Consider the following 15849-nt stretch of genomic DNA (forward strand, 5'->3'; position numbering starts at 1 on the left):
CCTGCTCTACATAAAAGGTCTCACTACAAAAGAAGAGTGAAAATCATTAGCCTGGGAGCGGTAGTTCACACACAGCCTGACAAGCGACGCCTTGTACAATGTGACCCGTGCTATTCACCCAGCCTCATCCCCCTGCCCCACCTCCATCCCCACACAACTCACCCCTCGGACACATGCAACATCGCACTGTGCGCTCTTGCCCTGGAGTGTGCTCCCACCCCCCACTTCACCTTGTTCATTTCTATTTAAATTTTAGTTCTCATCTCAGACAACACTTTGCCTATGTTCTCGGGAGATTTCACAACCTTGAAAACTGGGAATACCTATTTGCTTACTAGCTTCCCCTCCCCAACCAAGTGTAGGTGCCTCGAGGGGCAGGGACCCTGTCTTCTTCAGGTCTGCAGCAGGTGCTGGGCACCCTGGCCGACACTAAGTGGACACTCATTGTTTATTGTTCTTGCTGAATGAAAGAAAGATGGGCTGGAATCACGGACACTTTAGATGCATTTGTGAGTGGTTGACAAGTCATATTCGAAGAGTATTAATGAAGAGATCATTCTTTAATTTTCAGGGAGGCATCCGGTGGTGTGCTGCAGAGTACAGGTGTCCCTGCCCTGATTGGCACTTTTATTAATGGCTTCATGGATAGGATCAAATATACGCAAGAACCGAGGTAGAGAAGGAAAGGCGGGAGTGAATAAAGGGGAACATTTACTGAATGTCGCCCACTGTTCTGGAAACTTCCACATCCAGTATCTCATATCATCATTATAACCACCCTGCAGGAGAGGTGTCATTATCCTCACTTTACTAGGCAGGAAATGGAGCCTCTGAGAGGGTAATTAATAGGTCCAGGAGGGCACAGGCAGAAAAAGCAGGAGTCGGAATTTGAACTCACTCTGTGTCAATATGCTGTGCCCCAAAATCAAATCGTGATACTTGTAAGACCGCTCATTTCAGTTACAAACAAACCCCACTAACCCTACACCTGCAACACGAAGGAAACACCAGGCACTGTCAACACAGGCACAAAACAGGCACCATTACTTTATAAATATTTAAAATCTTACTAACCAGGGTGAGCAATAGGGTCCTCTCCTGCCAGAGTCGGGCCTCAACTGGGGCAGTGACTTGAAAGGATGCATCCTAGACTGGGTTTAGAATGGTCAGGATGGGGAAGGGACCCATCTGTTTACTTACTGTCATGGTGACTTCTACACCAAGATGGCAGCACTGAGAAGTTCCAACAGAGCCTCAGATATTTACTACCCAGTTCTTTACAGAAAGTTTTTTGACCGCTGGTCCAAACCAATGTTTTCTAACCTCCGTCATCCCACACTTGTTAGCTTTTTTGTGTGAGCCGTATTTTGAAGTCCATTTATACTATCATTTACCTTACATTTTAAAGTCAACACATAAAAAAACTTAAATACTAATTCAGCCTCATCTTAAGCAATAATATCTTTGTAATCACTGGTTTCACGTTATGTGTTTACAACTTATGTTAAAATAAATACGCGTCTATTAAACTTTCAAAACACTTGTCTTAAACTCACTTTGTGTTCCACTGATGACGTAGTTATCTTATTTTGGTTCAGTGTTGGCCTAAGCCAGAGTCTCTCAGGCTCGGCGTGGCTGACAGTCTGGGCTAGACAGTTCTTTGTGGTGAGGGCTGTCCTGTGTGTTGTAGGATGTCTTAGCAGCATCTCTGGTCCCTACTCACTAGCTGCTCGTGATTCATCTCCTCCAGGTGTGACAACCCCAAATGTCACCAGTTATTGCCAAATGTCCTCTGGGGGGCAAAACTGCCCATTTGGGAACCACTGGCCTAGAGTATCCACAACGGCTTCGCTACTTGCTGCATTCTCAGATCTGTACCACGTGAGTCTCCTCTAATGCAAGTTGAGCACTAATTATCAGGAATTTGCAGTATTCCCTGAATGATGAACTGCCCAGATCCCATCTCTGGAACTCTGACGTGCCGTCTCAGGCTGGCACTCTGGGGGCCGTGCCCACAATCTGCTATTTACAGGTCCACTGAGTACGTTATTTGCACCCCTGCTCTAGTTCTGAGTCACTACCCGATTAAGGCAAGAGCTCCAAACTGATTCGAGGGAAGCAGCTTTTTTCATTACGTTGCCCAGATTAGTGATTTATGAAATGACAAGCCACAAGTGCCCTGAAAGAGTCACCACATCTTCCAGAGTACCTGCCAAAGTCCCTGAGGAAAAGCTGACTCACGTAATCAGATCTATTCTAGACCGTTCGCGTCAACACTCTTCGGGGATTAAGGATTTAGTCTGCTTGGAATCCAAACGGGTCTCATTGCACCGGGGTTGTGCTCATTGTTCCTCTTCCCTGTGGGTGACTAGGAACTAAAACAGCTGGTCAACATGGAGCCCCTCATTCTAACCTCCTAGATGGGGCCTCCCTAACTCCTCCTGGACCACTGCACATAGCGGTGATGAAAGCTAACACTTTAAATGCTCACACAGTGCTGGGGGTGGATTCATTTCAGCCTCCCAACCACCCTATTAGGTAAGTATTGCCGTTATCCCCCCATCTTGGAGAAGAAAAATGAGGCACGTGGCCGTGGTCACAGCAAGGGGGTGCAGGCGTCACTGAACTGCGGCAGTAGGGCCGAGGGGACTGATCTCACGCCGCTGTCACTCTAGCACGGCTTGGGCAGAAGCAGAGCCCTGCAGAGACTTCCAACCTTAACTCTCTTTCCACAGCTTTCTCTCCTCATCATCACCCGGCTCACTCCCTCCTGCTGTGAAACAGATCCGAACATGTAACTCTCCCAACTAAAAGACCTCTGAAGGGTCTCACTGTCAGCTGGATAAACCTCACCCTCTTTGGAATGGACTGGGGGGGGGGAGCACCTCAGAATCTGGCCCCCTAATTCCTTCCAATCTCACTTGTTCCTTTCCTCACCGTGCACCCGGTGTTCCTGCGCGGCAGGCCACTCCCCACTTCCCAAGTACCCGGGAGCTTTCCTGCCTCCTCCCCCTGCTCCTGCCATCACTCCGCCTCAGAACTGCTCCCTCCGAGTTTGGAGCATCCCATCCATCCTCAGGGAGAGCGCCAGTGCCATTTCCTCTGAGCAGCCTTTTCTAATTTTCCAGTGGAAATCAGTCCCTTCTCTGGGCTCCCACAGTCTGTGCCCACCTCTGTAACAGCATGTCACATAACACTGTAATGACACATCGAAGCACTTCTCTCCTGCCCTCAGTGACTGTCAGCCTTTCAAAGACAGAGGCTGATGATCAATTGTCTTCATATCCCAGCCCCATTTTTGTACATGTTTTTGGAACTGACGGAAAAGTCAATCAAATATTTCAAGTCTCTAGGAATCAATACATTTTCTATCATTTAATTCAATAAACAGTCACCCCTGACCCTTAGATGTCTTGCTGTGCAGGGAAAGTATCCTATGGAAGGAGAGTGAAAGTTGTGGAAATAGTGAAAGAGAGTTCTTCCTAAGAAGATAATTTAAAGAGATAAGCACAGAGAGATCTGTCTAAGGAAGAATGCCACGTGCCGCCCATCCCAGGACGGTGTGAGCACGGAAGGTGTAACAGAGAGAGCTTAAGGTCACTGCATTTTCCAGCTCTACATCCACAGGCTGTCAGGCGCTCCAGTGAGGACTGTCCAGGGTTAAGCTGCTTTGTAAGGGGAGGTATCTGGGCTAAATGAGATCCAGAAGGTTTCTTCTTATATGGCGTTCTACCATGAAGTTAAATTAACACCAAAGAACCTACATTATTCTCCAGGGTGGGGAAAAGATGAGATTCTGTTCCCTGTCCAGGTAGCTTCAAAGGGTATAATCTTCCTGAGAAACATAATAGGGATGAACATGCAAAGAGCTGAGAGCGTTTCATGACACTCACTGGCCCGCTGGCCCGCTGCACCACGTTGGAGTGTTTCCACTCCATTAACAAAATATACCAGGGGCTCCACGGATCAGGGCAGAGGGGAAGAGCATCCTTCAAAAAAGCGACAACAGCTAACACAAGTGGGCCTTTGCAGGTCCTATCGCAGTGCTTCGTACATGTTCATGATCTCATTTAACCTTCACAAAAACTTGCAAAGTTAGGTAGGGTACCGTTATTATCTTGATGTTATGGACGAGGACATCGCGTTTCTGAGGAAATAAGTGGCCGCTTGTCTGTGACCACAGCAGGGATATGGACTTGGGTTTTCCCGCTCCAGGGCCTGTGCTTGCTCCATGAAGCACGCTGCCCTCTCCCAGAGGACCCCCGGTGTCACTATTTCCTTGTCTGTGGACATGCTGACTATAAAGTGCAGTTTGCACCCCAAATTCAAAAGAAAAACACCAAATAAAATAATTACCTGGATAATGAAAAGCAAGGACAACAGATGCTCACAGAACTCAATTCCTCTTTTGCTGTGAGTTTTGCTGGGAAGAGCCCCCAGGTTGGAGGCTCTGATGGGACAGAGACAGGTTTGAAATCTAGACCTGGGTGGTACAACAGTGTCTGTGTGAGTAGCACGTGGCTGGGGTGAGGAGGTGTGCAGAGAGAACAGGATATGAGAGAGAGGAGAGGATGACCACCAAGCTGGATAATCCAGCCTTGGGTGATGGCGTGTCATCAGTAAGAAGAGATGCCGGGGGTTTACTGTGGCCACGTTAATGATGTAGTTCCTTGAGGGCAGAACGGCATCACCATCACCCGCTCCCACTCCCGTTTGTATCTTCTGCAGTGTATACACGTATATACCCAGCATATAACACATTCACTGGTGTACGATCTGTCTCCTCCACTGAAAGCTAAGTTTGTGAGGATGTGAACTTTGTTTTGTCCTTTCTCCCCATTCTCCAGAGGATGGAAGTGCCTGAATATCTACCTTCATGAGAAAAAAAATGAGTAAGTCAGGAAGAACAGAAGTTTATCTAAAACAGGAGGCCTGCTATTTACAAGAGACACACAAAAACAGGATTCAGAAAGCTTGAGAGTAAGACGGCAGTCCTAAATTGGTAAAAAGCACACATTTCAGACTCCTTCACTCTGTCCCATGATTTGTCGGGGAAGTGAAAAGCTATATTCTCTCCCCTTGGTCCTGTCTCCATCAAGAATAACATTTAATTTCTTTCTGGCAAATTCAACTCTCTTTTTTGAATCTACTAAACCAAGTAGGAGACACATAAATTGAGAACACAATGGCACCCCTCAGGTCCCCATCCACAATTTCCTACCATTTAAACAGTCACATGCTTCTGAGAAATCCCTAGACTTTGAAAATTAAGAGACTGTTTTACCTTCCATGTTCATTACTGGTGAGGGAGAGGCATTTTATTTTTAATAATTCATCAAGAAACGAATGCCAAGACATCTACAATGACTCGGTCATTACAACAGTTGGCCCCTTTTCAAAGGACCTTTATAACCATCACTTTATCTCCACCACATGGCCATAGCTGATGCCTGGTACACACTGTGGCTCATCCCTGGGCATGGGATTACCCATTCTCAAGCACCTTCGACTCTCTTGCAGGAAATCAGGGGCAGGTTTTGAAATTAAAAATCACTATTTTAAATCCTTAATCTTCTTGGAAAATACCTGGGAACCATTTCACCACCACTGCTAAAGAAAAACGTGTCATAAAGGGACACTGCTTTCCGGCATCTGATTACAAATGCAACTACTGTCAAAATGAAAGAAAAAAAAAAGACATTAATCTCCTGAAAGGACAGAGACAATTTATAAATCCCTCCAATATGATGCCGAAAATGAAATTAAACTTCAGTAGGAACGGCTTCTGTAATTTACACTGCACAGAGTTATAAGGAGTTCTTGGAGAGGAGAGGGGACAATCAGCTGTTTTCTTCTCGGGGCTTAAAAACATGTGAGAAATTATGTTACAAATTGCAGTGCCTGAGGCTGAAAGAATGACAGAAATAACCACTGAAACCCAAGAAAACAGTTCATCGGTTTCATTTTAGGAAAGTAGGCACACACTGTGTGTCTTACCATGGCCTAGGATTAGCCTTCTAAGATAAGAAACTCAACATTGGAGCTTTTGTGTTTTCGGTGGGCTTTAGTCAGCAGGAAACGATGCTGTTCTATATATAGACTAGGGGACGAAGCTTTCCTGAGTAGAGAATGTGTTCTGAGCTGCCTTTTTTCCAATGGTGGTAATGAATTTAAATAAATTCATTCATATCTCTTTCTCTGTCCCTCCAGGGACCAATGACCCACATTTCTGAAATAGTGTCTGGGGTTGGGATGTGATGAATAAAACCATACGACACCCAGAGTCTGACCAACAGCACCTCCATGTCTGATGGAGGAACCACACAATGGCAGCTTTTCCACATGACTTTCTCCTTAGACATCAGCCAATGCCCTACGTCCTGCTTGGCTGGATGGTGGCGCTAGGAAGTCAGGACATGAAGCGAGGAGACCTATGTTTGAGTCTCAGCTGAACCACTCACTGGTTGAGCATTCTGGTCTTTCGGTTCCCCAAGTGGTAAATGGAGAAACCTATTTCCCTACCTGGCACAGGCTGCTGCAAGATCAGAAAATAATGCTTCATAAATGTCAATGTTGGTAGTTGCTGTTTTAAAAAGGGATGTATTTAAACACCAGCAATTTCTGATAAACCAGTCATTATGGATATTATCCATTAGTTTGTTAAAACACTTCCTCTAGCTTGCAGAATCATTCTGGACAATGGTTTCCAAGATCAAAGAATACTGATACACGGGGCAAAGGCAAGGTTTCTGCTGATGTACACATAAGAATTCAGAAGCAGATTCTGTCTTTTTTTTTTTTATATATTTCCTTTTTCATCCTCTTAAGACTTCAAAAGATGTTAGTGATTCATCTAGTCTCATTTTAACCTTCCTCTGACCAGTTTGCTCACTAGCCTTGCAGGGAAGGCTCTCTCCTGCTCAAGGTGACATTACCTTGCACTGAAATCTCATCGTGCCCGTTAAAATAGCAGCTAAACTGCACACTACCACCTATGTGCAGCCACTTACGGATGATAAATACATGCTGTAAAATCAAAGTACTGACCTAAAGAGATTGATAACTCTGGCCTCAAAGAGTCAGGGACAAATGTGTCACCAGAATTGCATGAGATTTTGAAGAGATGGTCATCAGTACAAGAAAGTCTTTCTCTGGAAGCACATTTTGCTTGAAAATGTATGCCATTTACTATACAGTGAACAGGATACCAAACTTCTTCAAACAAATGCCACTTCAAGCAGATAAGACATAGTTATTCAGAGGTTCACTTTTGCTAGGGCACCAAGGCACATCTGTTGATCATCACGGGACACTGATTTGCAGGTGGAAATATTAACATAAACCAATGCAGTAATTATGTCAGACTGTCAAAGCTAAAAGGAACCCTGAGGATCATCCAGGTCAGGACCAAGAATTATTCTTTAGAATTTCCTGTTATCCTGGAGACCGCATGAAGAAAAGTAATTGTCAGCCTGAAATGTTTTTATACATTTTATACATGCTCTTTGAAAGCCCTAAAAGATAACTACGGAATGCCAGAATTATAAAGATTGATTTCAATTTCTTCTGTCCAATGTTGAAATCGTTCCTTCTTCAATATTCTTGACAGGTAGTAATTTAACCCCTAGCTAATGTATGCAGTACCCAGTAAGTGTTGCTAAGAGTTCAAGATGGTTCTGGAAGCCTTCTCGGGTCTGGTTGGCCATTGTTGGTCTGGACTAGCTGTATTAACATAGATGTACAACTAACATCCCAGAAGAGGTAAAACCACTGTATTTCTAGAAAACATTCACATTAGAGTTTACAATCTACTTCAGTATCTCTAACGTGGAGTTACAGGGTTGGACAGGTCCTTAGCAGACAACCTCACTTGTAGGGATTTTCTTTATGAAGCACATGAGTAAACCATTTGGGACAGCTGTTAGCCTGATCTTGTCAAAAGATCTTCTGTATTCTCTCTAGTGGTTCCTAGGTTCCTCCTTACGTCTGTCAGATTGCAGTTGTCCGTCATTTCTCTCACCCTCTATGACTGCTTCCTGTCTCTGCTTATTAAAAATCTCATCACCTGTTTGGAGACAGTGTTATCACTCCTTCCTCTAATCTGCCTAGAATATTCTCTCACTCCCCTCCTCCCTCTTCTCTTGGCTGTTTCTGTCTGATTCCAGAGAAGCCTGCCTACCACCTGATACACTGGGTCTGGGGTGCTTTGCTACGGTGGCCCTAGAGAACTAACAGTCATGATCTGATTTTTGCTAAACCTCATCTCTTTGACTGTTGTGTCAAGGACAGACTGACGAGACAGGTGTGGAAGCAGGAGACCAGGTAGGAGGGACCACGGGGGCTCAGACCATGGGCAGTGGCAGCAGTGGGAAGGGGCCCAGCCTAGACGTATTCTCAGTGTAGATGAGATAGGACTTGCTGCCCAATCAGACATGGGGTATGAGAAAAGGAAAGGTGTCAAGGGTGACCTCAAGATTTCTGGTACAGCACAATGTCCCAGTCATGCATATAAATACATATTTTTTTCATATTCTTTTTCATTAAAGGTTATTATAAGATATTGAATATACTTCCCTGTGCTATACAGAAGAAACTTGTTTTTTTAATCTATTTATATATATATATACATATATATATAGCATATATATATATATATGCTAACATTTGCAAATCTCAAACTGTGCCTTACACCAGAAATTGACACACTGTAACTGACTGTACTTCAATTAAAAAATAAATAAATAAAAATTTTAAAAAAATTTTTTGGTATGAGTAACCAGAAGTATGAAGTCAGCTTTCATAGAGAAAGGGAAGATCTGTTTCAAGCTCACTCCCTTCAGAACCTTCCTAACATTCCTTCAGGGTCAATAGGGGTACACATCCCACTTCATTTTACTAAGAAGGAAACCAGAGGACACAGAACTGGTCAACTGAATTAGGATGGGAAAGAAAATCAGAGGCTGATTAGGATTTTAAGTCTGTATTCCGGGATGGATGCCAACCAGATCACAGAGCTTATTGCAGATATTTAAAAAAAAATTGTATAATTTTTTTTTAAAGTTTAAACCACTGAACCAATACTTTTGAATGAAACACACTTAGAGCTTTTCCATGTGCCCACTCAGGCTTCAGGCGGTGGGAATGGGTTGTTTGTACAGACCTATCAAAGATGTGAAAATTTAAAGAAATATACATAGATATGTATATTTCTCTCTCTGAATTTTTATGGAAATTAAACATCAGAGGCTTTGGTTCTCTCCATCTGCAGATCAAGCTCATTTACCCCAGGGGACAAAGAAAGGTTGCTTCTTATATATCCTCCTTTCTCCTTTGGAGTCTGCCCCACCCAGGAGAGAAGCAAGCTCAGAAGACTCTAAGGCTAAGGAGCTCCAGGAACATGGGGCTCGGAGGGGAGGGAGGGAAAGAGACACAGAAGCCAGGCTCCCTCCCACCTCCAGCAGCTCCAGGGTTGTTGCCAGGCCTCGATCCACAGACGCTCTGACCTGCTCCTGGCTCCAGGGGCTGGATCAGGAGCCGTGAGCAGAGCCATGCGTACTGACTGTCCTCTTTCCCTGACTTACTAGGCAGGTGCAACACTCACCCCAGTGGCATCTCTCCATTATCCCAGGGCACTGGCTTGCAGCTACAGGGAGAAGTCAGCAGTGGGAGCGGAGCAAGGGCTCTCAGACCACACCCCCATCGCCCCCAGCTCTTCTTCTGGGATGGGCTCAATCTCTCTCCTTAGTGGAGGAAAAGCAGCTGAGAGGGAGGTTCCTTGCCAGGCTCAAGCCCTAGTCATGGTTGAGGAAAGAGGATCAGGACAGACGGGGTGGCCCTGGGTGGCAGCAACGCAGTCGTGGGAGGAGGCAGTAGGGTCACCCCTGTGGAGTCACCTTCAAAAAAGATGTGAATCATCAGGGAAGAGAAGATAAAAGAAGATGATCTAATTTGAGGAAACTGAGACAAAATTTCCAACCAGATTGGATCCAATCTATTTGAATATGCCTTTCAGGGGCACTGAAGACACACTCTGAGTTCCATAGAATTCTGCTTAACATTCGCCACCATCTATGGGACACTTCTTATATATCATGTAATAAGATGCCTGATGTGGACTCGGTGTCATTTGTTCCTCGCAAACAACCCAAACGAGGTTGATGGTGGTATTATTATCCCTGTTTTAAAGATGAGGAATCAAAGGCAAAACGTAGTGGTATCTCTGAGACTGAAATCCTGGCAGTTAGATTCTGGAACCCAGGCACTCAGCCATGATGTGGGGAGCGGGGGCCGCCTCCAGCTTGGCCACGCTGCCTAGGGCAGCCGGTGACTTCAGATAAATACAGAACTCTTTAAGTTTGCTTCAACTTGTCTCTAGTTCTCTCCTTCTGTACCTCTTACCCCAAATCTGGTGAGCCAACACTACGTAACTAACTACGCATGACTTTTTAGTATCATCAAGCAAGTTTGGGTTAGGGTAATGGTTAAGAAACTCTTCATACAAATCAAAACAGAGTAATCTTGAGCGACTACAAGATGGTAAAGGGTCTCGAAACCATGTCAACAGATGATTCCATGGGATTATCAGCCTGAAAGAGAGAAGCCATTTGATAAAGGAAATAGTAGCTGTCTTCAAAGACTTTCTTGAAAGCCTTTCATGGGAAAGGAAGATTAGCGACAAGGCTGGGACAATGCAGTTACAGTAAGTAAAATTTTTAACTTAATGTAAGAAAGAACTCCGAAAAAAAAAAAGAACTCTAATAATCAGACTTTCTGGACAATGGATTGTGCCATTGTGGTACCTGGGGGGGGGTCCCATTCTTTCAGAGACCAGAGGACAAATGGTCAGAAAGGCTGCAAAAGGCAGTGGTTAGCCGCATCAGTGGTCTTCGGGGGCCCCTTTCAATTACATGATGACTATGTATTCATATTTACGGTCCAACGTCAGCCATTAATGCTGTTAAGTTCATCATTTGATTTTCAAGTTACGTACAAGATTTCACCAGGGTCTGGACTATATGGGACGTTCTAAGAGATCTCAGGTTCTGCGTTCAGTAGTATTTCTTCCTTTTTGCGATTTTTTTTTTCTGTCACTGGATATTGCCAGAATAGAGAAATGATTCTTTCTGAATGAATGAAACTTGGTCAGAGTAAGAGTGAAATCATGTTGACAGGTAGCAGGGAGTATTTTCAGGGGGTAAAAAGAAGGATGACCTCCCCGGAGACAGCACTAAACTGAAAGGTGCCTGTGACCCCCTTCTGCTCCCAGATCCTTCCAGGACTCCTGGAAGATAATGTGGATGCTCAGAAAGCTCTCTCAATCCTTCTTTGCTTGGACCAAAGGCCTCGTTTTCTCTGGAGGGCGATCTTGTCAAAGCGATGCATGCATTAACCCCGTGTCCTAGCTGGTCTACCAGAACAACCCTGTGCCTTGGCCCAGGGTGGGCAGGCGGGGAGACCGAGGAGGTAACAAGGGTCTCAGGGTGGCACAAAGCACAGGAGATTGCCTGGGTTCAGCTGTCAAGCTCATGCTGTCCTTCCTCTGATCCCCTCCCCCACCCCACTGCAATATCCCATTATCTCCCTTCCCATTCACTCTCTCTGATTCATTTCAATAGAGAACCTGACCCCATGTAGGTCCAATAGACTTTCCCATTGGTCTATGCTCAATATTCTACAAATACACACAGAAACTTCTGAACTAATGAATCTCATGTAATTTGTTAATTAATACTTTCAATGGAAACTTTTTAAATGGCATGTATGCTTTAAGTAGAAATGTTTTTAGCCAATATCCACTGTCATGAGTATCTTTCCCAGATGGTTAAAGCTCCTGAAGAGATACAAAAATGTACTGAGGGTTACGGGAGACGTGGGGGCAGGAAATTAATTGTGCTATAGTCCAAAGAGTTTTAGATTTGCAGGAGGAAGACCCGGGACCCTTGAAGCCTTGGACCCTTGGCTTACTACCTAGGGCAGGACTTTTAAAAATGTCTGTGGGGAGGACCAGTTTTGTGGGTCAGCTGGTTGACTTATATATTTTAACTTTCAATCCATCACAAACTGATGCTTTAAAAAAATACAATAAAAACGCACAGCAAATAAAACCCCTTTTTATAAGTTGCTACAAAGGTACCTAAAAGCTTGCTCTCAGTTTCTGTATAATTTCTGCAGATGGGCACCAAGTTTTTGGACCACTCTTTGAGTAGCTGGTGTTGGGGAACACAGCCTTCCTTAATTTCTCTGCTGATTCAGTTTCCCTAGGTAATGTGAGGATTAAGATGGTAACAGAGGTGTGTGATAAACTACAAAGAACCATCAAATTCTAAATAATTATTGTCCTCATTAACAATGACAGTAGTTGAGAATGATGCCAGTGGGCCAAATATATACATATTTTTTTCAGTGAGGGTAGATATTCACATGAACCTGTCAAGCCAGAATTCTTAGTGATAACAACTTCCCTTAGAGTTTACTAATTTCCCAAACATAGAGTACCTGGCTGAGATGGAAGGAGGGAGGAAGCCACTGAGCGTTGGGAAACAACAACAGAAAGTTCCCGACTGTGTCCATCTTGCCTCTGGCTCTCAGCCTGGTGATCGGCTGGGCTCTCGGGCTGCAATCTTCCCATCTGCAGGACTCAGTTTAACTAACCTGGGACAGGCATTCAGGACCCCAGCTCAGACACATCCTCATGCCAGATTGCAACACTTCCCTCTTGGCCTGCCAGGGAACTGGGTCAGGCAACACGTCTGGGAATCGTACCGGGAAATCTCAGCTACCTCTTGGGCACCAGCGAGGTGGTATTTGAAAACACACGTGCATACACACATGAGCAATTCAGAACCAGCATGAGAGACCTCCCTGGGTGGTGGGCAGTCAGGATCTCTGCTGCAGACCTGCCCTTGGAATCCTCTTAGCAGACCTCCCTGCAATGCTATTGGAGGCAGATTCTGGTGAAAGAAGGGGCCTCACCAGTTGCTGGTAAAAATGAGAGGCTCAAACGCACATAATCAGCCTACAGGACTCTGCTCCCTCTATCAGCAAGAACAAGGGCGTACCTCTCCACCTTTCCCATCTCTCTGGTTTTCCACCACCACCCTGCCAGTTCTCTTCTTTTCTTATTTCACATTCACATTGTTTTTTACAACATAAAAGTAAAATATAAAAAATTAAAAGACAATTAAGCAGTACCGAAGGACACGAAATAAAAAAGATTTTCTCCCCTTCTCCCTGCCCTAGGGGTTACCACAGTAATGACTATGTGCATATGCTTCCAAAATAGGTTAAGGCTTACAGAGGCACAAATGTGCTCTCCATCCATCCATCCATCCATCCATCCACACGCACACACACATGTACATACGTCTACGTGCTACTTTTTCTTTTTGATGAACGCGATTGTTCTATAGTTTGGTAATTGACAACACTATTTTTTTTCCTTCCATACTTGACATTCAGATTTTGGTCTGATTTTACTTTTAAACTTTTTCCACCCTACAGTGGGGATGAGCCCTTGCCCTGGTCTCCAGATTTCTTGTTCATGGTCGGACCCCCAACCCCCAACCCAGCCAAACTCCCCCTCTTGCCCTCACCCTTCCCTCCATTACCTTTCCAGCCTCTGCATGGTCATGGCCAGCGTTTTGTTCAGCTCGTCTATCATCCTGCAGCCCGAGGGGTGCATGGGGAGGGAGCCGGTGCTGGAGGGGAGGTGCTGGCTGAGGCTGCCGTACTGCAGCTGGTGCTGGATCTGGGAGGGCAGGACTGTGTGGTGGTGCTGGGTCCCGCCCTGCTGGCCGCTCTTCTGGGCGGCATAGGATGCCAGGGAGAGGTCTGGCCCCCCCACAGGCATACAGATCATGACTTTCTTTGGAGGTAGCGGAGGCGACAGCTTCACTGGCAGACAAGGCAATTTCACGGGGGCGCCAGAATCTGTGGCGGAAGGAGGGTGAGAGGTAGATGTGAGTTTTGGAGCATCAGGGAAAAAACCTAGAGCACCACACGTGCCCACCTGAGGACTGTGGGCCTTGAGATAAAATGCATCAACTCAGGTGAGTATCACTCAACAAGCATCCATCAGCTCTCACTTCCTGCTCGAAGCACTTTGGCGCCAGGGGTGCTCAGGGACCCAGGTGTCGCAGTGTCTGTCACACAGCTGTCAGGCTGAGCCAGCTGTGGGAAGGGGGAACAAACACACTCGTCTGCTCTTGGAAACTCATGGACCTTCAAAGAAGTCTTTTCTCGGCTATGCAGGATGCCTACAATTCTGCCATTATACAACAGGCATGGGATTCAGTCAGCCCAAGGTCCAGGTCCACTGAGGGCGTGTCCCCCCACAGGTGACTTTAATGCCGCCAACTTTAATTCCCTCATCTGGAAACAATCAGCCCACCTGAGAGAACGCCTGATCGGATTCATGGTCACAGAGAAGGCTCGGGTGCCCCACGTGGGAACCGGACGTGAGCATGGCGGCTGGGCTGGCCAGTCCGCTCACGTGGCATCCACGGTGGGCTCTTCAAACTGTAGGGGGGGGTTCCGATCACACTCTGGGAGCCTGGTGGCACCTGCACACAGCTCACCCCTCACTCCTGAACTGCTGGGTTCCCCAAACCACCTGACGTTTCAAACCCCTGAGGCTTGGTGACTTTCCTTCTGTTCTGTTTTGTCTTCTGGGTTAATTCCTACTGTCCCTTCGAGCTTCAGCTCAAACATAATCTCTCCTGAAAACCTTCCCTGATGGTTACATCACTGGCCTTGGTGAAACCACCACGAGCTTAGAACTCAGAAGAGCTGGTTTCATCTTAGCTCTAAGAGCAAGAAGCCCTGTTACTCTCTGCCTAAGACATTTATCCTTCCTGAGCCTCAGTTTTCTCATCCATAGAAAGGGAATACTGCCTACCTTCTAAGTCTCTTATGAGAAGTAAATGGATTAACAGCTACACAATCTCCATGTAAGAGGATGCGTGGGCTGAAATCCAGCCCGAGATCTGTCCTGGAATGGGTATGAGTCATCCCAGAGGACGGGGGAACTTTGTGTAATTCATTCCTCCAAAGGGCACCTTTTTATAATTTTACAAAATCCCCAAACAAGTTAGTAGAGGGCCCGAGTATAAAATAACCACAGTACAGTCCTTGATATGTGACAGGAATTCGACAAATGCGGTCTTAATTGATTCTGAAAAAACAGTAATGTATTCTGGGCTTCTCCCATAGGTCATCGCAAGGGTCAGACAAGATAACGTGGGCAGGCTTTGTAAATTGCGAAGCACTACAGACATCTGCAGTGTTACTCTCAGGGCTCCTGCCGCCCCTGTGAGAGTCCACCTCACCTGGTGCTTCCCAGTCAGGGAGGGGGAGCCAGAAGCCACGAAAGCAGCAGCGAGGATGGTGGCTGCATTATAAGCAAGTGGGTGAAAAAGCCTGGTGGAAGTGAATCAAGTCACAGAGCAAAGAGGCAGCCAAGGGACCATCCTGGGAGTTTTCCAGGTTCACAACAAAGCACTGGGAAGAGAAAAAGGCCAAGTCGCCCAGGTTTTGGTGTGTCTTTCCGATCCACACCGCCCTGCATCAGTCCTGAGAGCTAGTGGAGAAGGATTCAGAACTGAGTCAGGAAACCTGCATTCTCTGCTACTCATCAGCTAAGAAACAGAACCAGCCTTTCTGAGACCCAGACACTTTTACCTGTAAAAATCCAGGGATTAAAAATGCCTCCTTTACCCCTGATGGCACCTGGCTGAATCAAATGCTTTGCATCTCCCTGCTGCATGGTATTTATGGATTGTGGGAGGACACACTCTGCCTCTCGCATCCGTAACGACAGCGGCTGGTCCTGCTGGGACATACACAAGGCTC

At 45.8% G+C, this 15849-nt stretch overlaps 1 protein-coding gene across 9 annotated transcripts in view; it reads right to left on the minus strand.

The window, feature by feature from the left end:
- Nucleotides 1-15849, minus strand: part of PHACTR1 (phosphatase and actin regulator 1) — a 466583-nt gene that overhangs the window by 46878 nt on the left and 403856 nt on the right. For all 9 annotated transcript variants that reach the window (XM_072945660.1, XM_072945664.1, XM_072945662.1 and 6 more), the window contains one exon: nt 13608-13929. In XM_072945660.1, the coding sequence (XP_072801761.1) occupies nt 13608-13929 (322 nt within the window). The remainder of the gene's footprint in view (nt 1-13607; nt 13930-15849) is intronic.

Source organism: Vicugna pacos, chromosome 20, assembly GCF_048564905.1.
Source record: "Vicugna pacos chromosome 20, VicPac4, whole genome shotgun sequence".
Lineage (NCBI taxonomy): Eukaryota > Metazoa > Chordata > Mammalia > Artiodactyla > Camelidae > Vicugna > Vicugna pacos.